Below are 25,864 nucleotides of genomic sequence, written 5' to 3' on the forward strand. Positions count from 1 at the left end.
GAGGAAGGCCCTAAAAATGGTCAAAGACTCGAGCCACCCTAGTCATAAACTGTTCTCTCTGCTACCGCACAGCAAGCGGTACCGGAGCGCCAAGTCTAGGTCCAAGAGGCTTCTAAACAGCTTCTACCCCCAAACCATAAGACTCCTGAACATCTAATCAAATGGCTACCCAACTATTTGCATTGCCCCCCCCCCCCCCCTTTTACTGCTGCTCTTGAATTATTTGTTACTTTTTTTTCTAATTATTTTAAAATTATTTTTAGTATTTCTTTGGTAGTCTTTCTTAAAACTGCATTGTTGGTTAAGGGCTTGTAAGTAAGCATTTCACTGTAAGGTCTACACCTGTTGTAACCGGTGCATGTGACAAATAACATTTGATTTGATTTGATAAGCTTGCCATGGTAAACTACACTGTGCCTTGAGGTGCTCGGTGAGGATAGCCTAAACACAAAAGAAGTAGAAGCCCTGTGCACAGCAGTGTATTCTCAAAGATGCAGACCATAGCACGAACTGGCTATGCAAAACACGTGTAAAATACACACACTTGGAAAATCGTAGTTTTGTATCTTCAAAGTGCAGTTTTATATGTGTCTTTTGTAATTGAAACATAATTCAAAACAATGTTAAAAGGGAATGTATCTCCTTTAGGCAAAGGTTGGCACTTGCTTTGTCAGTGAGTGAAATTGAGCTTATAGGTCACGGTAATAGATCATGTTAGTTGATAGTGTGCTATATAATATAACCTTGGAGTAATACAACAATATTATTATGTTGCAGTTATCTTAATGAAATTATCATTAAACATTGTATTTTGCATTAAAACCATTTGAAAATTGATTTCTTAAAAACTATCCCTTTGGGATATAAAAGCTCCCCATGTGCTTTTTACATGACAATAAAGATGTCAGTCTTTCATCTGAAAACTTGAAATATGGAAAAACTTGAGGAAAGCCTATCAACGGTTGAAGAGAGAGTTCCTATATAGTGTATGACCCATGAGTCTGAGTTCAATTCATTTACACAGTAGGCTTCAAAAGCTCCCACAGACACAAGTAACTGGTAGCAAAGCTTTCAATCCCTTGCATTAATTACTGCCTGTTCTCCCCCCACACACAATTATCTTCCCTTCAGACTGACAGCATTTGAAGATGACACAAAGTAACTGCCTCCTCCTAAACGCAATGTAGTCTAGCTGTACTTGTTTTTGTAACATTCATCATGTTGTTTTTGTAGCATGAAACAGATGCTATATTGTCCAGTATTCTCCTCTGTATTGTGTGATTACAATGTGTGCAGTTGCTCAATAAGGGTAATCTTACTTGTGGACACTGTGTTAGTCCGTTGGTAGAAGAAAATCATAACTAGTAACATTGTATAAATGTGTGCACAATAACCTCTCTATCTGTGTTTAACAAGACCATGTAGTGAACTCCTAAGGTTACCATTTTAACTCCTCACCTGTGGTTTTGTTTTGAATTCCTGGTTTTCCTATAGATGTAGGACCTACATTTGAGCCAGTTTGCTACAGCAGGAAAATAATCCTGCAGCAACAGAAAATGTGAATTATTATGTGGATTATAATTAATGGGCATTTTTGTAGGGTTTGATACATTTTTCGTAAGGGAAAATCAAGTCTGAAATGTAAAAGTGGAAATTACAAACTTTAGAAACCTCTTTAAGCCTAAAATATACTACAGGTTTTACATTTCATGAAAGTTCTCCTGCAAGAGGGTAATCAAATAAAGATCCTTCATCTGTACGTTTGTTTCACCACATACTCTATGTGAAGAGTCCATTAGGTCAAAACATTTGACTTAAGAGTGAACAACCATGTCTGTAGGGTGTTTATGCTCTAACTAAAACATAACCAACACACTCAAAACATTAAAACATTAGTGTTAAAAATATAGGGATCCTACAATAACTGCATTTTTTCTAAAACAGCAAAACCAAATATAAAATACTGTACTTGAAAAAAAACATAACCTTCACCCTGCGTGAGTATCCCTTATCCAGGCTTAGAAATCACTTCCATCGTATATAATCGTCTTCTCGATTGTCAAGTGGTAGAGAACTTTCTTTGAGATGAACCTGTCAGGGTTATAGTGAAGAAATAGAACAATATAAAATATGCAACAAAGATTAAACCATCACAAGCAACTTCATAGTACTGCAGTGCTTCAGAGAGCTGTCATCCTTCATCACAAGGGCACATGGGATCTGGAGACTGACTTGATGCTATAGATAGATGTTCTACACAAGCACACTCTGCCATGAGAAGTTGGGTTTCAGCGTGAGCATTCAAGGGTTTGAAGTGATTACGGTTAAGAACATGACTGTTTTGCCTATCGTTCGCTGAGAAGGCATAACTTTCTGCTCTACACAAACACACGGAGAGGTAAAGAGTTTTGACTGAGTACAGGGTAATTATAATAATAAAGGTGTTTAGTGTATCATACCTTGAGAAGGAGTTGTCGAAGATGAGAGTGTAGAGACCAGGGTTCCTGACTTTCAGCTGGCCTTGGATGGTCTCTTTGTGAGAATGACAGCGAGTCAGAGGAATCAGCACCTGAGAGCAGAACACGAGAATAAGTCAATGGAGTCCTAGCTTATAACGCTCAGTGACAATACTGTCGATGTGGAGCAGTTTTTATTTGAGATATTAAAGTTCATGTTCAAAAAGAGGCCACAATCTTCAGTCTCATTGTAATCTGATAGGTTATTTGAATTGGGAATTGGGAGGTGGGGGAGCCCTTCTTTTTGGTGACCATTCAAAATCAAAAGCTATTTTATTGCTATTAAAATAGGCTGTGGTTACGAATACAGAGCTTTAGCCCCCGCCCCCTCCCGCCCCTATGGAAACCTCTTTCTCAAAGCTAAGGATTCGGATCACGTTCTGCGCATGTGTTATTTTACACACACTATGTACAGTTGAAGTTGGAAGCTTACATACACTTAGGTTGGAGTCATTAAAACTTGTTTTTCAACCACTCCACACATTTCTTGTTAACAAACTATAGTTTTGGCAAGTCGGTTAGGACATCTACTTTGTGCATGACACAAGTAATTTTTCCAACAATTGTTTACAGACAGATTATTTCACTTATAATTCACTGTATCACAATTCCAGTGGGTCAGAAGTTTACATACACTAAGTTGACTGTGCCTTTAAATAGCTTGGAAAATTCCAGAAAATGATGTCATGGCTTTAGAAGCTTCTGATAGGCTAATTGACATAATTTGAGTCAATTGGAGGTGTACCTGTGGATGTATTGCAAGGCCTACCTTCAAACTCAGTGCCTCTTTGCTTGACATCATGGGAAAATCCAAAGAAATCAGCCAAGACCTCAGCATAAAAATGGTAGACCTCTACAAGTCTGGTTCATCCTTGGGAGCAATTTCCAAATGCCTGAAGGTACCATGTTCATCTGTATAAACAATAGTACGCAAGTATAAACACCATGGGACCACGCAGCCATCATACCACTCAGGAAGGAGACGCGTTCTGTCTCTTAGAGATTAACGTACTTTGGTGCGAAAAGTGCAAATCAATCCCAGAACAACAGCAAAGGACCTTGTGAAGATGCTGGAGGAAACAGGTACAAAAGTATCTATATCCACAGTAAAACGAGTCCTATATCGACATAACCTGAAAGGCCGCTCAGCAAGGAAGAAGCCACTGCTCCAAAACCGCCATAAAAAAGCCAGACTACGGTTTGCAACTCACATGGGGACAAAGATCGTACTTTTTGGAGAAATGTCCTCTGGTCTGATGAAACAAAAATAGAACTTTTTGGCCATAATGACCATCGTTATGTTTGGAGGAAAAGGGGGAAGGCTTGTAAGCTGAAGAACACCATCCGAACCGTGAAGCACGGGGGTGGCAGCATCATGCTGTGGGGGTGCTTTGCTACAGGAGGGACTGGTGCACTTCACAAAATAGATGGCATCATTAGGAAGGAAAATTATGTGAATATATTGAAGCAACATCTCAAGACATCTATCAGGAAGTTAAAGCTTGGTCGCAAATGGGTCTTGCAAATGGACAATGACCCCAAGCATAATTCCAAAGTTGTGGCAAAATGGGTTAAGGACAACAAAGTCAAGGTATTGGAGTGGCCATCACAAAGCCCTGACCTCAATCCTATAGAACATTTGTGGGCAGAACTGAAAAACGTGTGCGAGCAAGGAGGCCTACAAACCTGACTCAGTTACACCAGCTCTGTCAGGAGGAATGGGCCAAAATTCACCCAACTTATTGTGGGAAGCTTGTGGAAGGCTACCCGAAACGTTTGACCCACGTTAAACAATTTAAAGGGAATGCTACCAAATACTAATTGAATGTATGTAAACTTCTGATCCACTGGGAATGTGATGAAATAAATAAAACCTGAAATAAATCTTTCTCTATACTATTATTTTGACATTTCACATTCTTAAAATAAAGTGGTGACCCTAACTGACCTAAGACAGGGAATTTTTACTAGGAATGTGAAAAACTGAGTTTAAATGTATTTGGCTAAGGTGTATGTAAACTTCCGACTTCAACTGTAGCTACTGCTCCCCCTCCCTTTACGGTTCAGTCTTTACTCACTCTCTTCTGAACCACGATGATGTAGCCTATCTCTGACTCATCTTTCTGAACAGCTGAAATAAATGTAAACAAACATTAACGCAAATGTTTATTGAAGGCTATACAACCTCAGATATTGCAGTTGCACAAGCAGGATGCAGTCCCTACACATTGCATTGGAGCAAAAACAATCAGTGTTTTCTGTGATGATGTAGGATCATCTTTGTAGTTGCTGCCATATTGTAGCCACTAGCCAGAGTTCCTGAAAAAAAGAATGTAACTCCCAACTTGAGTTTTGCATTGGGGCAAAACTCTTAATCAAATCAAGCTGTATTTATATAGCACATTTCAGATATGAATTCAACGCGATGCACTTCAAAGGAAAAATAACATAAATAAAAAACAATGACAATAAGAACAGAAATATGTATTACACAAACATAAGAGGATAAAAAACTAAAAAATAACAATGAAAACTGAAAGACTAAAAAAGCACCCTGAGGAAAAGCTAAGCTAAAAAGGTGTGTTTTAAGATCTCTTTTAAATATGTCCACAGTTTCGGCTCCCCTCAGGTCCACAGGCTGGGGGCATAGTAACTAAAGGCTGCCTCTCCATGCCTCTTGGTCCTAGGCTTTGGGAGAGTTAAAAGGACAGTGCCAGAGGACCTGAGGGACTTACTGTGTACATCACTCAAAAGCATGTCTGACATGTATTGGGGTGCACAATCGTGGATTGATTTAAAAACCAATAGAAGAATCTTAAAATTAATTCTAAAACTCACAGGCAGCCAATGCAGACTTTAAAACCAGTGTAATGTCTGCTCTCTGTCTGGTCTTGGTCAGTACCCGTGCTGCAGCATTCTGTATGGTTTGCAGTTGACCAATGGCTTTCTTGGGTAGACCAGACAGGAGAGCATTACAGTAGTCAAGCCTGCTTGTAATAAAAGCATGTATGAGTATCTCTGTATCAGCTTGAGATAGAAATGGCTGCACCTTGGTAATGTTCCTCAGTTGGTAAAAAGCTATTTTGGTCACATTCCTAATGTGTGATTCAAAATCAAGTTCAGAATCACCCAGGTTTTTTTTTTTTATGTACTCTTTACCCCTTTTTCGTGATATCCAATTGGTAGTTACAGTCTTGTCCCATCGCTGCAACTGCCGTACAAACTCGCGAGAGGCGAAGGTCGAGAGCCATGCGTCCTCCGACAAACGACCCTGCCAAGCCGCACTGCTTCTTGACACACTGCTCGCTTAACCCGGAAGCCAGCCGCACCAATGTGTCGGAGGAAACACTGTACAGCTGGCGACCGAAGTCAGCGTGCATGCGCCTGGCCCGCCACAAGGAGTCACTAGAGCGCAATGGGACAAGGACATCCCAGCTGGCCAAACCCTCCCCTTACCCGGACGACGCTGGGCCAATTGTGCGCCGCCTCATGGGTCTCCTGGTTGCGGCCGACTGCGACACACCCTGGGATCGAACCCGGGTCTGTAGTGACGCCTCAAGCACTGCGATGCAGTGCCTTAGACCGCTGTGCCACTCGGGAGGCCACACCTAGGTTTTTTACCTGGTGTTTTATCTTTATTGCCTGTGAATTCAAATGTGCGGCCAGATTCTCTCTCTGTGCTTTGGCTCCAAATAATAAGTACCTCGGTCTTGTCTTGATTTAGCTGGAGGAAGTTGTGAGCAATCCAAGTATTTAAATCACTAATAAAGTCTAATAATTCATCTGTGGAGTTAAAATCCTCTGGTGACACAGAAATGTAAAGTTGTGTATCGTCTGTGTAGCAGTGAAAATCAATTCCATGCTTTCTGATAAAGTTGCCAAGGGGTAACATATATAAACTGAACAGCACCGGACTGGACCCAAAATCAAACCTTGTGGAACGCCAAATGTGATATCTATTTTCTATGAGTTATGTTCATCAAGGGTGACAAAAAACTTGCGACCGGTTAAATAGATCCTAAACCACTTTAGAACTGGACCGGAGAGGCCAACACACCTCTCCAGTCTGTCCAGAAGGACATCATGGTCAACAGTGTCAAATGCAGCACTTAAATCCAACAGTAGGGCAGAGAGCTGTTTGGCATCTGTGTTGGCTCTAAGATCATTTACCACTGTAAGTAAGGCTGTGGTGGGCACAAAGACCAGATTGAAATAGTTCTAAAATACAGTTGGCACTAAAAAAATAATTTAGCTGTTTCAAAACCAATTTCTCCAGAATTTTGCTTAATAATGGAATGTTGGAGATTGGTTGAAAATGTATAAGAGCTGAAGAATCTAGATTACTTTTCTTCAGAAGGGGTTTCACCATAGCAGTTTTTAGTGCAGTGGGGAAAGTGCCTGTCAACAGGGAGTGATTAAAAATAGCTTGCACTTCTTCAGATATGTGGTGGGGATAGGATCGAGGAGGCAGGTAGAAGGCTTAAGTTGTTATATCACTTTGCTGAGCATGTCTGTGTCAACCAGGGAAAATAACCCCATAGTGCCTTTGCGTGGTAGGCTAGGGCACATATCATCAAACTTCTCATCAGGTCTTCCTTGACTGATACCCAGCCTAAGGTTTGTTATCTTATCTCTGAAATATGCCGCAAACTCATCACATTTAGATGTGGAGGAAAGTTCAATGATCATGCAAGTAACGTACGAGTAGGCTAGCTAGCTGTTCCACCTCTGGGCAGCTGAACGCTCTAGGCAGGCCGAGCATGTGTATTCGGACTAGTGATGTGCAGTTCGCGAACGATTCGTTATTTTTGAACAAGTATTTTTACTGACTCGAGAGTCATGATTCATTTTCCTGAGTGATTCGTTCATTTTAGTCTTTATTTTGCAATGAATTCTACAGCAGGATTAATACGCGCTCCTCCGGTGACTCCGGAGACATGCTCCGACCAACAACTGTCTGTCATACAGTATATGCGCGCAGGCAAAATAGATCATGCTGCAGGCAGCATAGAGAAGAAAATATATGTTTAGAACTAATAATTGAAAAAGAAAAGGAGAGCCTCACACTCTATGTACTCCGATGCAATCATTTAATAACCAACGTTTCGACAGCCAAGCTGTCTTCATCAGGGTATAATGACAAACACTGGGGCTCACTAGATTATATCGTTTGAAAAAAGGATACACACAGGTGTCTGTAATCATATAACTGATAATTGATCGCATGGTGCAAGAATGAATAAAATTAATTTATTATTTAATGTTATGATGGAGACAGCTTTGTAGAACCAAAACATACACAGCCTCTGCTAAACAAACTCGAACTCGAGAACGAATGGTTTGGCGGGGGCTGCAGTTCGCAAATTATATTGTGCTTATCACCCTCACGGCAGTCAAGCAATGCATTCCGCCAAGAGTCGTTCACAAACAAATCAAATCACATTTTATTTGTCATATGCGCCGAATACAACAGGTGTAGACCTTACAGTGAAATGCTTACTTACAATCTAGTCCGGTTGCGGCCACAACTAGACCTACTTTCAACTGTACCAAGAAATAATCGTATTTTGTATGCCTAGCGATCAACCACGCACGCTTTTACAATTCAGTCACAAATGACAGCTTCAATAAGCCCCTTATCGTGAACGACATGTGAGTTTTCAGTTAGCCGGTAAAGGGTCCTGCGTGCTCGAGTCTGGGAATTACTGACTCAAATGGATGAAATTAGTTGAAAGATTTGTTCCTTTGACCGAACGAGTTGAAAAGATCTGAGTCCGTAAAAAGAGCCGAACTTCCCATCGCTAATCCGGAGCGGTAACCAGTCTGACATTAGGCGAGTTCGTTTTGCGTCGCCCGTGCGCTATTATTCCTGACGTCGTTAGTCAACTACTGCTTTGGACTGCCTGCTATTGGTGATGATAATCTCCTTGGTTACGCTGCCATATCGTAGCGAAAGTTGCTGAAAAAAGAACTAGCCAATGTTTGCAATGATAATGAGAAAATTATTGCTATTTGACTGCCTGTATGTGTCTTGCTTGCCTAAATAATGAGAAAATTATTGCTATTTGACTGCCTGTATGTGTCTTGCTTGCCTAAATACTGTTACAACAGACAACACATTTTGTACGAACATGTCGATCATGTCTTTTGTGTATACTACAACATGAAAAAAATAACATGAGGCATGGAATGCATTGTTCGAACATGTCGACCATATCTTTAGTGTACAACATGAAGTTTCCCCCTCCATGTCAATGCCGGGGAAGCAGCAAGGGGGCAGTGGGAAGCGTGGCCAGCAGCTACGTAAAAAAACAAAATCTAGCAATAGCAATGGCATGTCGGGTTCCCGAAAATCTGGAACCACAGCCACTCCGATTTTAATACAGGCTGTGATAGCTGTAGGCCTAATTTATATTTTCATTAATTTGCCCAGTGAGCTAGTGAGCTAGTGCAATTTTGGTTTCATGTATTGGTATGAAAATAATCACAACTTGCTATTTCCCCAAAATACATGTCCTATTTTTGGCTTCAAAGACAATAACAATTGTAGGCTATAACAAATTTGCATTGTCATGCAGTGACAGAATTATAATTTAGATAATGCAATCATTTTAGATTTAGATAAAAATCATTATTGATTACTTACTGGGCAAACTTTTTTTTTTACTTCTTGCTGTTAGCCTACTTCATCATCCTCTGTCTGCATCCCTAATCTCTACCTGTATCCTACCTGCTTCTGGTATACAGTGAGGGAAAAAAGTATTTAATCCCCTGCTGATTTTGTACGTTTGCCCACTGACAATGAAATTATCAGTCTATAATTTTAATGGTAGGTTTATTTGAACAGTGAGAGACAGAATAACAACAAAATAATCCAGAAAAACACATGTCAAAAAATGTTATAAATTGATTTGCATTTTAATGAGGGAAATAAGTATTTGACCCCTCTGCAAAACATGACTTAGTACATGGTGGCAAAACCCTTGTTGGCAATCACAGTCATGTGTATGCACACATGACTGTAAGTCGCTTTGGATAAAAGCGTCTGCTAAATGGCATATTAGGTCAGACGTTTCTTGTAGTTGGCCACCAGGTTTGCACACATCTAAGGAGGGATTTTGTCCCACACCTCTTTGCAGATCTTCTCCAAGTCATTTGGCAACTGACATTTGGCAACTCGAACCTTCAGCTCCCTCCACAGATTTTCTATGGGATTAAGGTCTGGAGACTGGCTAGGCCACTCCAGGACCTTAATGTGCTTCTTCTTGAGCCACTCCTTTGTTGACTTGGCCGTGTGTTTTGGGTCATTGTCATGCTGGAATACCCATCCACGACCAATTTTCAATGCCCTGGCTGAGGGAAGGAGGTTCTCACCCAAGATTTGATGGTACATGGCCCCGTCCAATCGTCCCTTTGATGCGGTGAAGTTGTCCTGTCCCCTTAGCAGAAAAACACCCCCAAAGCATAATGTTTCCACCTCCATGTTTGACAGTGGGGATGGTGTTCTTGGGTCATAGGCAGCATTCCTCCTCCTCCAAACACGGCGAGTTGAGTTGATGCCAAAGAGCTCGATTTTGGTCTCATCTGATCACAACACTTACACCCAGATCTCCTCTGATTCATTCAGATGTTCATTGGCAAACTTCAGATGGGCCTGTATATGTGCTTTCTTGAGCAGGGGGACCTTGCGGGCGCTGCAGGATTTCAGTCCTTCACGGCGTAGTGTGTTATCAATTATTTTCTTGGTGACTATGGTCCCAGCTGCCTTGAGATCATTGACAAAATCCTCCCGTGTAGTTCTGGGCTGATTCCTCACCGTTCTCATGATCATTGCAACTCTACGAGGTGAGATCTTGCATGGAGCCCCAGGCTGAGGGAGATTGACAGTTATTTTGTGTTTCTTCCATTTGCGAATAATCGCACCAACTGTTGTCACCTTCTCACCAAGCTGCTTGGCGATGGTCTTGTAGCCCATTCCAGCCTTGTGTAGGTCTACAATCTTGTCCCTGACATCCTTGGAGAGCTCTTTGGTCTTGGCCATGGTGGAGAGTTTGGAATCTGATTGATTGATTGCTTCTGTGGACAGGTGTCTTTTATACAGGTAACAAACTGAGATTAGGAGCACTCCCTTTAAGAGTGTGCTCCTAATCTCAGCTCGTTACCTGTATAAAAGACACCTGGGAGCCAGAAATCTTTCTGATTGAGAGGGGGTCAAATACTTATTTCCCTCATTAAAATGCAAATCAATTTATAACATTTTTGACATGCGTTTATCTGGATTTTTTTGTTGTTATTCTGTCTCTCACTGTTCAAATAAACCTACCATTAAAATTATAGACTGATCATTTCTTTGTCAGTGGGCAAACGTACAAAATCAGCAGGGGATCAAATACTTTTTTCCCTCACTGTAATGCATTTCCACCTCTCACTGGCAAAACATCATTAAATATTGCTACATTATCTTATGTGGATGTAGGGCTTAAGGAGAGCCTCACACTCTGTTTAAATATAATGAGCACCCAGATTAACTGCTGCTTACGCACCACAATAATATCAGACAGAAAGCTGGCCCCGGGAAAAAATTGTGCTAGCCGCCCCCTCATTGGCTACTATGTTGCAGTATCAATATCCTAGGAGCAGCGTTGTTGATAGAAAATGTTTCAATATTATGTGAGCAGTGCCTCGTTCTTTGATACAATGTTTCAATATTCTCAGACCCACTGGGCACAGATGTCTATTCCACGTTGGTTCAACATCATTTCATTGAAACGATGTGGAAACAACGTTGATTCAACCAGTGTGTGCCCAGTGGGGAGACACCTTGTTGATACAATGTTTCAATATTCTCAGAATGTTTCCCTTCCCTGGAGAATAATGTAGACAGGCAAATGCAAAAAATGAGCTGGGTGCACACATTGTGAGGAAGATCTCTGAATGCAGCGCAATCAGAGAAGAATGTACTACCCGAAATACATAGGTTTGACAAGGTGACATATAAAGGGGCCTTAGCTCCCTTTAAAAAGATTAGATGTAGATTTTCCTTTTGTATTTTGTGATTTCCGTCATTCTTTGGTCGAGTTTGTTTGTTTTCATGCATCCTTGTCGATTGTAAGCCTAAGTAAGTCCTTTGATGTAGGCCTACGCCTTTTACTTCAATGCACGTGTATGATTTATCTGGCATAGCTTGCACACTTTACAGAGGTGTATGGCACCAGTTAGACCTCTCATTCAAACCCTTGTAATTTTGTTTGTCTTGTGTCAACCCCAAATGTTGTATGAATATTCTTCATGCTACTGAATGTATCCAGAGTATTTCCAGATGTGATTTCGTTATCTACAAATGGCTGCAGAAAAGAACATTAAACGTAAAATGCACATAAAATCAACACTGCAAAGTTTGACTCCGGTGTTGTGTCAGGTAAACTGTTGTGTTTCTGCCCTGGTAAACTGTAAGTGCTGTTATTGTGAAGTGGGAACGTCTAGGAGCAACAACGGCTCAGCCGCAAAGTGGTAGGCCACACAAGCTCACAGAACGGGACCGCCTGTCCTCGGTTACAACACTCACTACTGAGTTCCAAACTGCCTCTGGAAGCAACGTCAGCACAAGAACTGTTCGTCAGGAGCTTCATAAAATGGGTTTCCATGGCCGAGCAGCCGCACACAAGCCTAAGATCACCATGCGCAATGCCAAGCGTCGGGCTGAAGTGGTGTAAAGCTCGCCAACATTGGACTCTGGAGCAGTAGAAATGCGTTCTCTGGAGTGATGAATCACGCTTCACCATCTGGCAGTCCGACGGACAAATCTGGGTTTGGCTGATGCCAGGAGAATGCTACCTGCCCCAATGCATAGTACCAACTGTAAAGTTTGGTGGAGGAGGAATAATGGTCTGGGGCTGTTTTTCCATGGTTCGGGCTAGGCCCCGCAGTTCCAGTGAAGGGAAATCTTAACGCTACAGCATACAATGACATTCTAGACGATTCTGTGCTTCCAACTTTGTGGCAACAGTTTGGGGAAGACCCTTTCCTGTTTCAGCATGACAATGCCCCCTGTGCACAAAGCGAGGTCCATAAAGAAATGATTTGTGGAAGAACTTGACTGGCCTGGACAGAGCCCTGACCTCAACCCCATCGAAGACCATTGGGATGAATTGGAATGCCGACTGCTAGCCAGGCCTAATCGCCCAACATCAGTGCGCGACCTCACTAATGCTTGTGGCTGAAGCATGTCCCCGCAGCAATGTTCCAACATCTGGAAAGCCTTCCCAGAAGACTGGAGGCTGTTATAGCAGCAACACCATATTAATGCCCATGATTGTGCTTAATCTTAAAAATCTAAATTAAAATTCATTCCTGTCCCGTCTTGTCCTGTCAAATGTTTTCCTGTACTGTCCTGATCCCGCAACAGTTCTATAACCCCGGAACTCTACTGTCCCTTCCCGATAAAAATCACTCCCATTTTATCCCATGCACATTTTTGCATGGCATTTCGCTTTGGATAAGAGTGTATTGTAGATCACCTAAATGTAGCTGGATTAAGGATGGAGGATGAGGACAGAGACTGCAGCAGGATGGTCTGCTCAGCACAGCACACATACAACTGTAGCTTACAGCTGAGCACCGAGCACATAAAACTGTAGCCTACAGCTGAGCACTGAGCACATAAAACTGTAGCCTACAGATGAGCACTGAGCACATAAAACTGTAGCCTACAGCTGAGCACTGAGCACATAAAACTGTAGCCTACAGCTGAGCACTGAGCACATATGAACATTTACAACACATTAACATTTAAGTACAACATGACACAAAACAAATTTTTTAAAACCTGAACGGCAGTACTGCCAAGTCAATCTATTTTTATTTCACTCTTCACCTCAGATTGCACTGGTTTAGTTAAATACGCGAACAATTGGGCTTGATGGTAAAGTTAGGAGTGGAGCAGCTATGTCACTTAAGGCAGCTCGTCCCTCTCTCCGATTGGTAGCCTATTTGATTAAACCGCAGCATTTTTTTTACAAGCTGTGTACTCGGTTTCCTTCTTTGTCAAAGACAACTCCATCAAATGTAGCTAAACATATCTCATTCCTTTGCTCTAATGTTAATATTAATGATGGGTCCTTGGCTGCAACAAGACATTGCAATTCCTCTATTGAAGGCTTCATCGTTTAGCCTACTGACGTAGGTTAGCATCTGCAGTAGCCTATTGACTGGCTACAACTGGAGCGAGGCGCAAGAGTGAGCCGACCAAAGGGAAATTACAATGTATGTTTTTATAGATTTTAATTAAGTAAACTATATTAAGCCAAGCCTACACCGTTTTTTATGAAATGCTCCACACATTACATATTTCTGCCCATGAAACTCAGTTTATAACTAGTCCTGTACTGACAGTTCCTGTGGACAGTTGATCCTGTCCTGAACTTGACTCTAGAACTTGACTCCCATTCCTGCCAGAATCCCGCGGGACTCGCAAGACCCGTGGGAGTCCTGTTTCCATGTCAACCTCTATGCTACGCTACTATGGCAGAGACTTTGATATTACTGGCCGCAATTGATATGGTGAAAACAATGTGTGGAGAGGCAGAGGCACAGAAACTCACATCAATACCTTTGTCAGATAACACTGTTAAACAAATAATTTATGCTATTGCTTGCAATCAAGAGGAAACTCTGACTAAACGACTCAAAAACTCCCCTATGTATGCTCTCCAAATGGACGTTAGCTGTGAGGGCTGAGATGCCTATGCATTGACTTTTGTTTGCAAAACATATCGGGGATGCTATTCACGAGGACATATTGTTCTGTTTCACGATTCCCGAGCATGAAACGGCACAGGGTATGTTCAGTGTGCTGCGTGGCTATATTGACAAAAAACAGATTCCATATGCGATCGAATGGTGGGCTTTTGCACAGATGAGGCTCTATCTATCACGGGACGGCGGGGAGGCCTCTGAACTCTAGTTATGAATGCGTCTCCCTCTGCCATATGGATGCATTGTATGATACACCAAGAGCAACTGGCGGCAAAAGATCTGAGCACAGAACTCAAAGAGATATACTGCAGCAGGTAACTTCGATTGTAAACTACATCAAACCACATCCACTGAGCACGCCTGTTCGCAAAACTATGTGGCGATATGGGATCAGATAATGACAGATAATGTTCTATTTCACACCGAGGCTTGGTGGTTATCGACCGTGTGCATTCCCCCCGAATACCTCGATTTGGCGCACGTGTTTTCCAAAACGCAGGCGACCAAATTACCACCTCATCGGGCAGGGGATTGCGCGATAAACCTCCGGGTAGACGCTGTGCCTCCCAGGAGTCATGTGTATCCCCTGTCACAGGCTGAAACTGAGGCGATGGAGACATACGTCTCCGAGTCCCTGCGCCAGGGGTTCATACGTCTCTCCACTTCGCCCACCTCCTCAAGTTTATTTTTTGTGAAGAAGAAAGACGGAGGTCTGCGCCCATTCATTGATTACCGAGCACTGAACAAGGGGACAATACGTTATAGATATCCTCTACCCCTCATTCCATCTGTGATCGAGTCAATGCATGGGGCGCGCTTCTTCACAAAATTAGATCTCCTGGAGTGCGTACAACCTGGTGCGTGTCCGAGAAGGGGACGAGTGGAAGACAGCATTCAGCACAACCACGGGGCATTACGAATACCTGGTGATGCTTTACGGTTTGATGAATGCTACATTCGTCTTCCAGTCCTTTGTGAACGAGGTGTTTTCGGGACATGCTTGGTCGCGGTGTAGTGGTCTACATCGATGACATTCTGGTGTATAGATAGGGATAGGCGCTGTCTCAACGCTCGGGCACGCCACCCAAGCTCCGCCCCTGTGCCTTCTTCTCCAAGAAGCTCAGCCCGGCGGAGCAGAACTACGACGTTGATGATCAGGAGCTGTTGGCTGTTGTCCGAGCCCTGACCGTGTGGAGGCACTGGCTCGAGGGGGCCAAACACCCTTTCCTCGTCTGGGCGAACCACTGTAACTGGAGTATATCCGGGCAGCGAGGAGGCTGAACCCTCGCCAGGCCAGGTGGGCCCTATTCTTCATCCAGTTTGATTTTATACTATCTTACATCCCGGGTACGAAGAAAGTGAAGGCAGACGCACTGTCACGGCTGTACGACACAGAGGAGAGGCCCATAGACAACACCCCCATACTCCCGGCCTCCTGCATTCTGGCGCCGGTAATGTGGGCGATGGACGCGGACATAGAGCGGGCGTTACGCACAGAGCCATCTCCACCTCAGTGTCCAGCTGGGCTGCAGTACGTGCCGTCTCTTGTCCGTGACCGTCTGATCTATTGGGCACACACGTCCCCCTCTTCTGGTCACCCAAGTATCGGTCGTACAGTGCGCTGCCTGACCGGAAAGTACTGGTGGCCTACCTTGGCTAAGGACGTGAGGGTGAATGTCTCCTCCTGCTCGCTGTGCACCCAGAGTAAGGCACCTTCGCACCTCCCAGCGGGTAAGTTACAGCCCTTACCAGTTCCACAACGCAGACGGCCCTGCAGACTGCGGAGGCCCCGTTTACACATGTCTTCCGGCACTATGGGGTGCCAGAGGACATAGTGTCTGACCGGGGTCCCCAGTTCACATCCAGGGTCTGGAAGGCATTCATGGAACGTCTGGGGGTCTCGGTCAGCCTGACCTCTGGTTTTCACCCCGAGTCTAATGGGCAGGTGGAACGGGTGAATCAGGATGTGGGTAGGTTCCTGCGGTCCTACTGCCAGGACCGGCCGGGGAGTGGTCGGTGTTTTTTCCATGGGCCGAATTTGCCCAGAACTCTCTCCGCCACTCCTCCACTAACCTAACGCCATTTCAATGTGTTTTAGGTTATCAGCCGGTTCTGACACCGAGGCATCAGAGCCAGACTGAGGTTCCTGCGGTGGATGACTGGTTTCGGCGCGCGGAGGAGTCCACCTCCAACGCGCCGTGCGTCGCCAGAAGGCCAACGCTGACCTCCACCACAGGGAGGCCCCGGTCTTTGTTCCGGGTGATGGGGTCTGACTCTCGACCCGGAATCTGCCCCTCCGCCTGCCCTGCCGGAAGCTGAGCCCGCGGTTTGTGGGGCCGTTCAAAGTCCTGAGGAGAATAAACAAGGTTACTTACAGGTTACTACTCCCTCCTGAATACCGCATTAACCCCTCGTTCCATGTGTCTCTCCTCAGGTTGGTGGTGGCTGGTCCGCTCCAGGAGTCTGAGGTGCGGGAGGTCCCTCCGCCCCCTCTGGACATCGAGGGGGCCCTGGTGTACTCTGTCCATTCCATGCTGGATTCGAAGGCGTCGGGCCTTCAGTACCTCGTGGAGTGGGAGGGGTACGGTCCGGAGGAGCGGTGCTGGGTTCCGGTGAGGGATATCCTCGATCCCTCCCTATTGCGGGATTTCCACCGTCACCATCCGGCTCGCCCTGCTCCGCGTCCTCCTGGCCGTCCCCGAGGCTGGTGTCGGCGCGCTGCTGGAGCTGCACGTCAAGGGGGAGGTACTTTCACGACTTCCTCCGAAGCGGCCACATCTCCGACTTCCGACTTCTGTGCGTTCAAGACAACTGGGAACTCAGAAAGAAACGAGCTCCGACTGAACGGTCATCATACTCGGAATTCCAACTCGGGAACTCAGGCCTCTTCCTAGAACTCTGACATTCCGAACTAACGTTCACTGATGTCATGTTTTGACCTCGTATTTTTCAGAGTTCCCAGTTGTCTTGAAAGCACCATAAAACTCATGGTAGTCTACCCTTTGCCCGCTTATAGCTGGATTCAGTGCTCTCGTCTGCATTACAACCAAATATCGATCCAGGTTGGATGTGACAGCAGAGATGAGGTACGCACTGTCGACCACGCCCCCTGACTTTGAGAAGCTCAGACTCAACATGCATCAAGCCACACCCATCTCATTAGTGCTGGTGAGATAAGAGACATTATGTCAGACTAATTTGCAATTGACTGTCATAGCCCCACATTAAAAGTATGTGATGGTGAGTTGAGAAGACAATCAGAAATACTGTTAGAATGTTTTTCAAGTGACTGCCATAACCCCAAATAAAAAAGTAAACATTGGCTGTTAATTACATACTTTTTTTCAAATTGATGGGGTCGCGAGAATTTTCAGATGTCAAAATGGGGTGGTCAAAATGGGGTGGTGGGCCAAAAGAGTTTAGGAACCCCTGCTCTAAAGAGTTCCCTTTCACCTGCTACCATGGTTATGCATTATGCTTTTCATAATTGTTTCCATTAGAAGCATTTACATTTGGGCCTGTCCATAGCTAATTCCCTGGAGTGTAATGGGCTACCTGAACTGCACCAGGCTGCTTGCTCTTCTTTGGGTGAAAGGTTAATAAAGAGTTCTGTTCTCAGCAGGGGGAGCTCCTCTCCCATTTACACTGCTCCCGGGTGAAGCTTCCCCTAGGTACAGATCTAGGATCAGCTTTCGCTTCCCCAATCCTAACCTTAAACATTTGTTTGGGAAATGCAAAACTGACCCAAGATCAGCATCTAGGGGCAACATCATCCTACACTATTTACACTCAACAAGGGTTATTATTGGCTACTGGGATCATCTGCAGCAATAGTCCTCCTAATCACGGCCCTGGAGAGCTACAGGCCCAGCACTAACACAGTATGTATCAAGCGTCTCCCAGTAGGAGTGCTGCCGGTTTTGCCTTTTAGATCATAATGAACAAGCTTACATGGACAAGGAGGACCTGATCCCAGATCAGCACTCCTACTCTGAGATGCTTGATACATACAGCCCCTGACTCAACTAATCTTAGTCTTGATGACTGCACAAAACCCTGCTTGTACCTCCAATAGCTCTCTAGGTCCAGGGTTGGTGACTGACCACTGGCCTAAGAGCGGAGCTTCTCTATAGTGGTCCTACCTTGGACTGTTCCACTGGGACGTCGGCAGTCTCACGGTACACCACGCTGAAAGAGATGCTCTTGGGCTCCGAGGAGAACACCCAGCTCACGGTAGGCCCGCAATCGACCACGGCGATGGTGATCACACTGTAGCAACTGGACTTGACAAAGAGCTCTCGGGAGCCGTCGCCAAACTGAGAAATGTCTTCGATGCTGAGAGGGACAACCAGCCTGGAAACACAACCAGATAGTAGAGGAAGAGTAGGCATTGATTTGACTGAGATTTCAACTTGAGTTTTCACACAGAATACACTGCCAGTCCTGGCCGGGATTTGGTGTAGTGATTAGGGTAGGTGTAGCGGAAAAAGGAAGTACTGCCAGAGGAAGCTGTAATGGTAGTGCTTTTATTGCCACCATACGTGTGTGTGATTGTGTGTGTGTGCGTGTGTGTGTGCAGGTGTGCAAGTGTGTGTGTGCACGCAAGGTTCTAGACTCACGTGACTTCTCCAGACTTGAGAAGGGTGATCTCTGTGTCCTGCACAGTTGGTACATTCTCTTCCTGGTCGTCTTGGGTCACGGCTCCTGTGCATCTGCAGGTCACGGGTCACATGACAAAAGACGGTATTGATTTACGACATAGCTCCTCATAACCACATACAGTGGGGAGAACAAGTATTTGATACACTGCCAATTTTGCAGGATTTCTTACTTACAAAGCATGTAGAGGTCTGTAATTTTTATCATAGGTACACTTCAACTGTTAGAGACGGAATCTAAAACAAAAATCCAGAAAACATTGTATGATTTTTAAGTAATTAATTTGCATTTTATTGCATGACATAAGTATTTGATCACCTACCAACTAGTAAGAATTCAGGCTCTCACAGACCTGTTAGTTTTTCTTTAAGAAGCCCTCCTGTTCTCCACTCATTACCTGTATTAACTGCACCTGTTTGAACTCGTTACCTGTATAAAAGACACCTGTCCACACACTCAATCAAACAGACTCCAACCTCTCCACAATGGCCAAGACCAGAGAGCTGTGTAAGGACATCAGGGATAAAATTGTAGACCTGCACAAGGCTGGAATGGGCTACAGGACAATAGGCAAGCAGCTTGGTGAGAAGGCAACAACTGTTGGCGCAATTATTAGAAAATGGAAGAAGTTCAAGATGACGGTCAATCACCCTCGGTCTGGGGCTCCATGCAAGATCTCACCTCGTGGGGCATCAATGATCATGAGGAAGGTGAGGGATCAGCCCAGAACTACACGGCAGGAACTGGTCAATGACCTGAAGAGAGCTGGGACCACAGTCTCAAAGAAAACCATTAGTAACACACTACGCCGTCATGGATTAAAATCCTGCAGCGCACGCAAGGTCCCCCTGCTCAAGCCACCGCATGTCCAGGCCCGTCTGAAGTTTGCCAATGACCATCTGGATGATCCAGAGGACACGATACGACTGCACCGTATTGAGGGGAGGATGGATGGGGCCATGTATCGCGAGATCTTGGCCAACAACCTCCTTCCCTCAATAAGAGCATTGAAGATGGGTCGTGGCTGGGTCTTCCAGTATGACAACGACCCGAAACACACAGCCAGGGCAACTAAGGAGTGGCTCCGTAAGAAGCATCTCAAGGTCCTGGAGTGGCCTAGCCAGTCTCCAGACCTGAACCCAATAGAAAATCTTTGGAGGGAGCTGAATGTCCGTATTTCCCAGCGACAGCCCCGAAACCTGAAGGATCTGGAGAAGGTCTGTATGGACGAGTGGGCCAAAATCCCTGCTGCAGTGTGTGCAAACCTGGTCAAGACCTACAGGAAACGTATGATCTCTGTAATTGCAAACAAAGGTTTCTGTACCAAATATTAAGTTCTGCTTTTCTGATGTATCAAATACTTATGTCATGCAATAAAATTCAAATGAATTACTTAAAAATCATACAATGTGATTTTCTGGATTTTTGTTTTAGATTCCGTCTCTCACAGTTGAAGTGTACCTATGATAAAAATTACAGACCTCTACATGCTTTGTAAGTAGGAAAACCTGCAAAACCGGCAGTGTATCAAATACTTGTTCTCCCCACTGTATCTACTGTGCCTATTGGCTGATTAATAATATGGGGCTGACCAGAACCGTACCGTGCTGTGCTGGACCATATGTTATGCTTTCACATTGTCCTTTCCAGCACGGTTCTAGTATCTATGGTGGATGTGTAACCTGGCCCAGTACAGCTAGGCTTGGCTCAGCTTGGCTCCGTGATCGACTAGATCACCAGAAGGATACAAAGTGAGACAAATAAAGCTGTAGGTTTCCAAGGTTTCTCAGAGGACTGATGAACGTGAAGGGAGTGACTTATTGACCATGGCTATGGTGAGTCACAAATCGATTTCTGGAATGATCTTGGCTGACATCACTCACTTTGTTCATGGTGAGTTTTTTGATAACAACACACCTTACAGACAAGGGTAAAATCAGGCCGAAGCATCATCTGAGATTAGAATATTCTCCAAAACGGGAGATGATGATATAAGAAATCACACTTATAAATCTGGATGTTTTAAATCGCACCTCTGGATGCATAAATTCACGGTCATTTTCTCTCCCATTGTTAACTCCTGGGTTTCTCCTTGGTCTGCTCATGACTTCCATTTACAATCATTTCAGCAGCGTGTGTTCATATATGGAAGGCAGCAGAGTGTGTGAAGGTCACTCTGAACTTATTGTCATGAAATGAGTGCATGTCTTTCAGAGATCTGAGAGAGAGTTTGTCATGACTCTTTGAGAGAGAGTTTAGCATGACTTTGTCATGACTGTCTGAGAGAGAGTTTGTCATGACTGTACACTTGGACTGTGAATGCTGTGTGTGTGTGTGTGTGTTTTATTTGGCTAGGTATCTGTCCATGTCTGGTTGCACTCACATGTCTAGTGCCCCCGGTGTCCGTGCGTCCTGTTCCCACTCCAGTGAGCCCCCTGTTGTTTGGGACAGCGAGTTGCTGTAGTATGTCCCGTTCACTTCTTCCTCTGTGATGATGTCATAGGCCGCGTCATCAGACTTGGCGCTGGGGTCCGACACTACACAGGAAACAGGACGTCAAACCAGTCATGTACCTGTAACACTTCACTGTAGCCTCTTATGTATGCATTCATAAAGCCTTCATAAGAGCTAAATAAGACATAACAGGAAGTCAAACCTATACCTATTCTATACCAGACAGTCATACATGTTTTACACAGAGAAAAGCCATAGTGATGTTCACATTGTGTGTTTATGTACAACAGATTGTGATCACCAAGGCTTTTCTCTTGCTGTACTTACCAGCCTATCTATTATCCTCATGGGTGAAAGTAGATTTAATTTCTTCCCGGTACGGGGACCTCCTATGTGTTCAAGCACTTCCTTTTTTTTAAATGGACCTAATCATAGAATGACATATAGAGTCCCTATTAATTTAATAGGATCTTTATGGACCTAATCATAGAATTACATATAGAATCCCTATTAATTTAATAGGATCTTTATGGGCCTAATCATAGAATAACATATAGAATCCCTATTAATTCAATAGCATCTTTATGGGCCTAATCATAGAATTACATATAGAATCCCTATTAATTTAATAGCATCTTTATGGGCCTAATCATAGAATTACATATAGAATCCCTATTAATTTAATAGGATCTTTATGGGCCTAATAGTGAAGATATGTTGTTGAACTTTTAAAATGCATTAGCCTACCGTTTAATGTGGCATAAACATAACCAGTCATGATTTTTTTAAATCTGATTGTCAAACAATTACTTAAAAAGACTCATAAAGGCTTGCCTGACGACACAAACTTAATTATTCCGCTGCTCTATGTTTGCTAGATACTTTAGTCTGAGACTGCCATCGTTGAAGTCGTTTGTGGTGACGTCAAAATGAGGGGTGTTGTACAAAACAAAGTAATCAGCGATTGAATCACCTCTAACCAATCAGAGTATCAAAGCCAATGACGGATGTTCAAAACGCTGCTTTATCCACGTGTTCTGGCTCTGTCCCAACCCATCGGATTCTGGGACCATTTAGAACAGTTAGAATGTGTTTGCGTTCTAGAAATCGTCGGCAAGGTACTCAGATCCAGACTCATTGCGGAGAAGAAACTAACGCGTGGCGTAGCGTTTGGCCGGAGCAAGGAGTTTGGGTAGCCAGTCAACATGTAGGCTACCAGCGCACGTTACTCAGGGACGGCAGAACTAGCAAAGTTGCTATTCCTCAAAAAGGTTCTTGGAAATGTTTTTGCATTATTTCTTATGTTTCTCCTTAAGCAAAAAGTTAAGAAGAAATAAGATTCTTGAAAATAAAGTTATTGGAAATGTTCTTAATTCCAAGACAGCTAAACCCTTGTCTTAAACTCGGGGAAGTGAGAGAATAAGCTAATGAAAGCAATTGAACATGTTTAATTCACTCAGAGACTTTATCTGAAAGTTTCAGTATTGATTATTTTAACATTGATTATGATCTTAAGAAGATAGTTAAGAAGTTAATAAGAAGATATTTGAAAAGTTTGTAAGAAAATCATTACAACTTAAAATATTGTTGAGGAATTGCACTGTATTATTATTTATTTTTATTTTTTGTAAGAAGTGTTTTGTGAATCTGGGCCCAGGTCCCTAAGCACACATTCGCATTCTCTCAAGATGCTGAAATAAATAAATCATATCTCTCCACTCCTGTTCCTGAGACAAAATTAACATTTGGTCTACAGTCAGTGTCCAGACTTCAGTTACTATTCCAACTATTAGGCTACTCCACTCTAAAATAAAAGTTTTATGAATGACATTCGGTTATTGTCATTCATTAGGCCTACACAAATCTTGTAACCTGAATTGATGCGTACACTGTCGTCCGCGCGTCTCGGTCACTCATCTTTGCCCTGGCAAAATGTCTGTGTTACCGTCGAACCACACCGCATTTTGGAACCTATTCCACAACTTTAAGTCTATTCACTAATTCTTCATGCGACCGACGTGTGGTAATGATAAATAGTGTAATAGCCTTAAGTTTTCTTGGAATCTATGTTTTAATTATTGTGATAGGCTCATGTTTTACCGGTACGGTGTACTCCCACTATTTATTTTGCCGGTTCCGGCTTACTTCCACCCCTGCTTATCTTGTCTGCCAGGTTTCATATGTGTGATGATGATGTAGCTCAGCTGGTAGAGCACGGCGCTTGTAACGCCAAGGTAGTGGGTTCGATCCCCGGGACCACCCATACACAAAAAAAAAATGTATGCACGCATGACTGTAAGTCGCTTTGGATAAAAGCGTCTGCTAAATGGCATATTATTATTATTATTATGTATGTCATTGGGATTTGTTGTTATGCTCTGTAACCTTCCACAACAGAACTGCCCTTTAGGGACTAGAAAGATTTATTGAAATGTAATTTCTCTAGTAGTTGTACATTTTGACTTCCCAGTACCATGTTGTGACAAAACAAGACCGATGATTGCCAAGGCAACCTCTGCTGCGGGTTTTGCCATTTTCAATCTTTTTTTAAATGAAAGCAGTAAAGCAGAAGGGAGATTAAGAAATTGAGGTGGCACCCAGTACCTTAACAGTGTTTCCTTTTTTGCTCAGAACAAGGTAAACCCCTAGAATCAATCACATTTATTTATAAAGCCCTTTTTATATCAGCAGATGTCACAAAGTGCTATACAGAAACCCATCCTAAAACCCCAAACAGCAAGCAATGCAGATGTAGAATCACGGTGGCTAGGAAAAACTCCCTAGAAAGGCAGGAACCTAGGAAGAAACCTAGAGAGGAACCAGGCTCTGAGGGGTGCCAGTCCTCTTCTGGCTGTGCCGGGTGGAGTTATATGGTTCCTGTCCTTATTCCGCAGGGTACAGAGGCTCCTTTGTATGTGCGGGTGTGTAAGTGTGCATACTAGAATTGTGTGCGTGTATGCATGCGTGTGTCCATCTACAGTAAGCTACAAAAGTATTGGTAACACATTTTTGGTTGTTAATTTGAGGGTATTTTCATCCATATCAGGTGAACCGTTTAGAAATTACATCACTTTTTGTACATAGTCCCCCCATTTTAGGGGACCAAAGTATTGGGACAAATTCACTTATATGTGTATTTAAGTAGTCAAAAGTTTTTTTAGTATTTGGTCCCATATTCCTAGCACACAATGATTACATCAATCTCGTGACTTTACACATTTGTTAGATGCATTTGCTGTTTGTTTTGGTTGTGTTTCAGATTATTTTGTCCCCAATAGAAATGAATGGTAAATAATGTATTGTGTCATTTTGGAGTCACTTTTATTTTAAATAAGAATATAATATGTTTCTAAACACTTCTACATTAATGTGGATGCTTCCATGATTATGGATAGTCCTGAATTAATTGTGAATAATGATGAGTGCGAAAGTTACAGAGGCATAAATATCATACCCCCCCCAAAAAAGCTAACATCCCGTTATTGTAATGGTGAGAGGTTAGCATGTCTTGGGGGTTATGATATTTGTGCGTGTGCATATGTGTGTCCATCTATATCTCACCTTTAACCCTGGGAGTGGGTTTGTAGTGGGCTGGTTCGGGAGGTGAGTGAGGCCCAACTCCGGGGGGAGGTGGCTGGGTGTCGGAGGGGCTCAGCTCACCCTCTGTGAACCTCTCCACCACGGCGCTGTGCTGGGAGTAACACTCCCTGCAGCAACGCTCCTTTTTCCCACTGTGCTTGGTCATCACAAAGTTGTTACTGCAGTAGTAGCAGAAGATGCGTCCACACAGCCTGAAACAAGAAGAGTGTAGCATCGTATCACCCAAAACATGAAACCTCTCAGATTGTCTCAATTCTGGAAACTATTGTATCACAGTTCAAACAAGGTTAGCGATAGAGCGGATCACCTTTTCACTCAACATCAATTCAGAAGTTAAATTCAAATACTGAATTACCAGTCAGACTGTAGTGTTTGGAAGCCACGATACGGAAAAAATGGAAGAGTCAACAAAGCCACTGACTCTCTCTGACATGACCAGGCTGAACAGTCAGCTCTAAAAACAATAAAAGTATTCCCATTACAGCTTCCTGTGAGTACAGCCAGTACTTCCTTTTTCCACTACACCTACCCTGATCACTACACCAAATCCTGGCCAAGACTGGCAGTCTATTGTGTGTGAAAACACAAGTTGAAATCTCAATCAATGCCTACTCTTCCTCTGCTATCTGGTTGTGTTGCTAATAGCTAATAGTGCTTAACATGTTGTCCATTGTTCCCGTAACAAGACATAACAAGGCCATCTAGTGAGTCAGCGCCCTCTCAGTGCCCACCTGCAGTGGTGTCGGCGTAGCCACCAGGTGAAATGGGCCTGGCAGCCCAGGCAGTGGGTGGTCTCCTTGTCCTGTAACAAACGCTCCTCTGTCCACAGCTTCTGCTCAAACTCCAGAGCGTCCGACTTCTGCCACAGAACATCCTTATCC

At 43.7% G+C, this 25,864-nt stretch overlaps 1 protein-coding gene across 1 annotated transcript; it reads right to left on the minus strand.

The window, feature by feature from the left end:
* Positions 1-555: 555 nt before the first annotated feature.
* On the minus strand, positions 556-25,864 carry LOC311121187 (FYVE and coiled-coil domain-containing protein 1-like; the record flags this gene model as incomplete). Its single annotated transcript, XM_084195708.1, has 7 exons — positions 556-2,091; positions 2,460-2,569; positions 18,413-18,623; positions 18,890-18,982; positions 21,313-21,466; positions 24,945-25,174; positions 25,715-25,864. Coding segments are annotated over 7 exons (1,021 nt in total), but the record flags the coding sequence as incomplete, so codon positions are not given.

This window comes from Coregonus lavaretus (genome assembly GCF_964263955.1).
Source record: "Coregonus lavaretus genome assembly, contig: HAP1_SCAFFOLD_3508, whole genome shotgun sequence".
NCBI lineage: Eukaryota > Metazoa > Chordata > Actinopteri > Salmoniformes > Salmonidae > Coregonus > Coregonus lavaretus.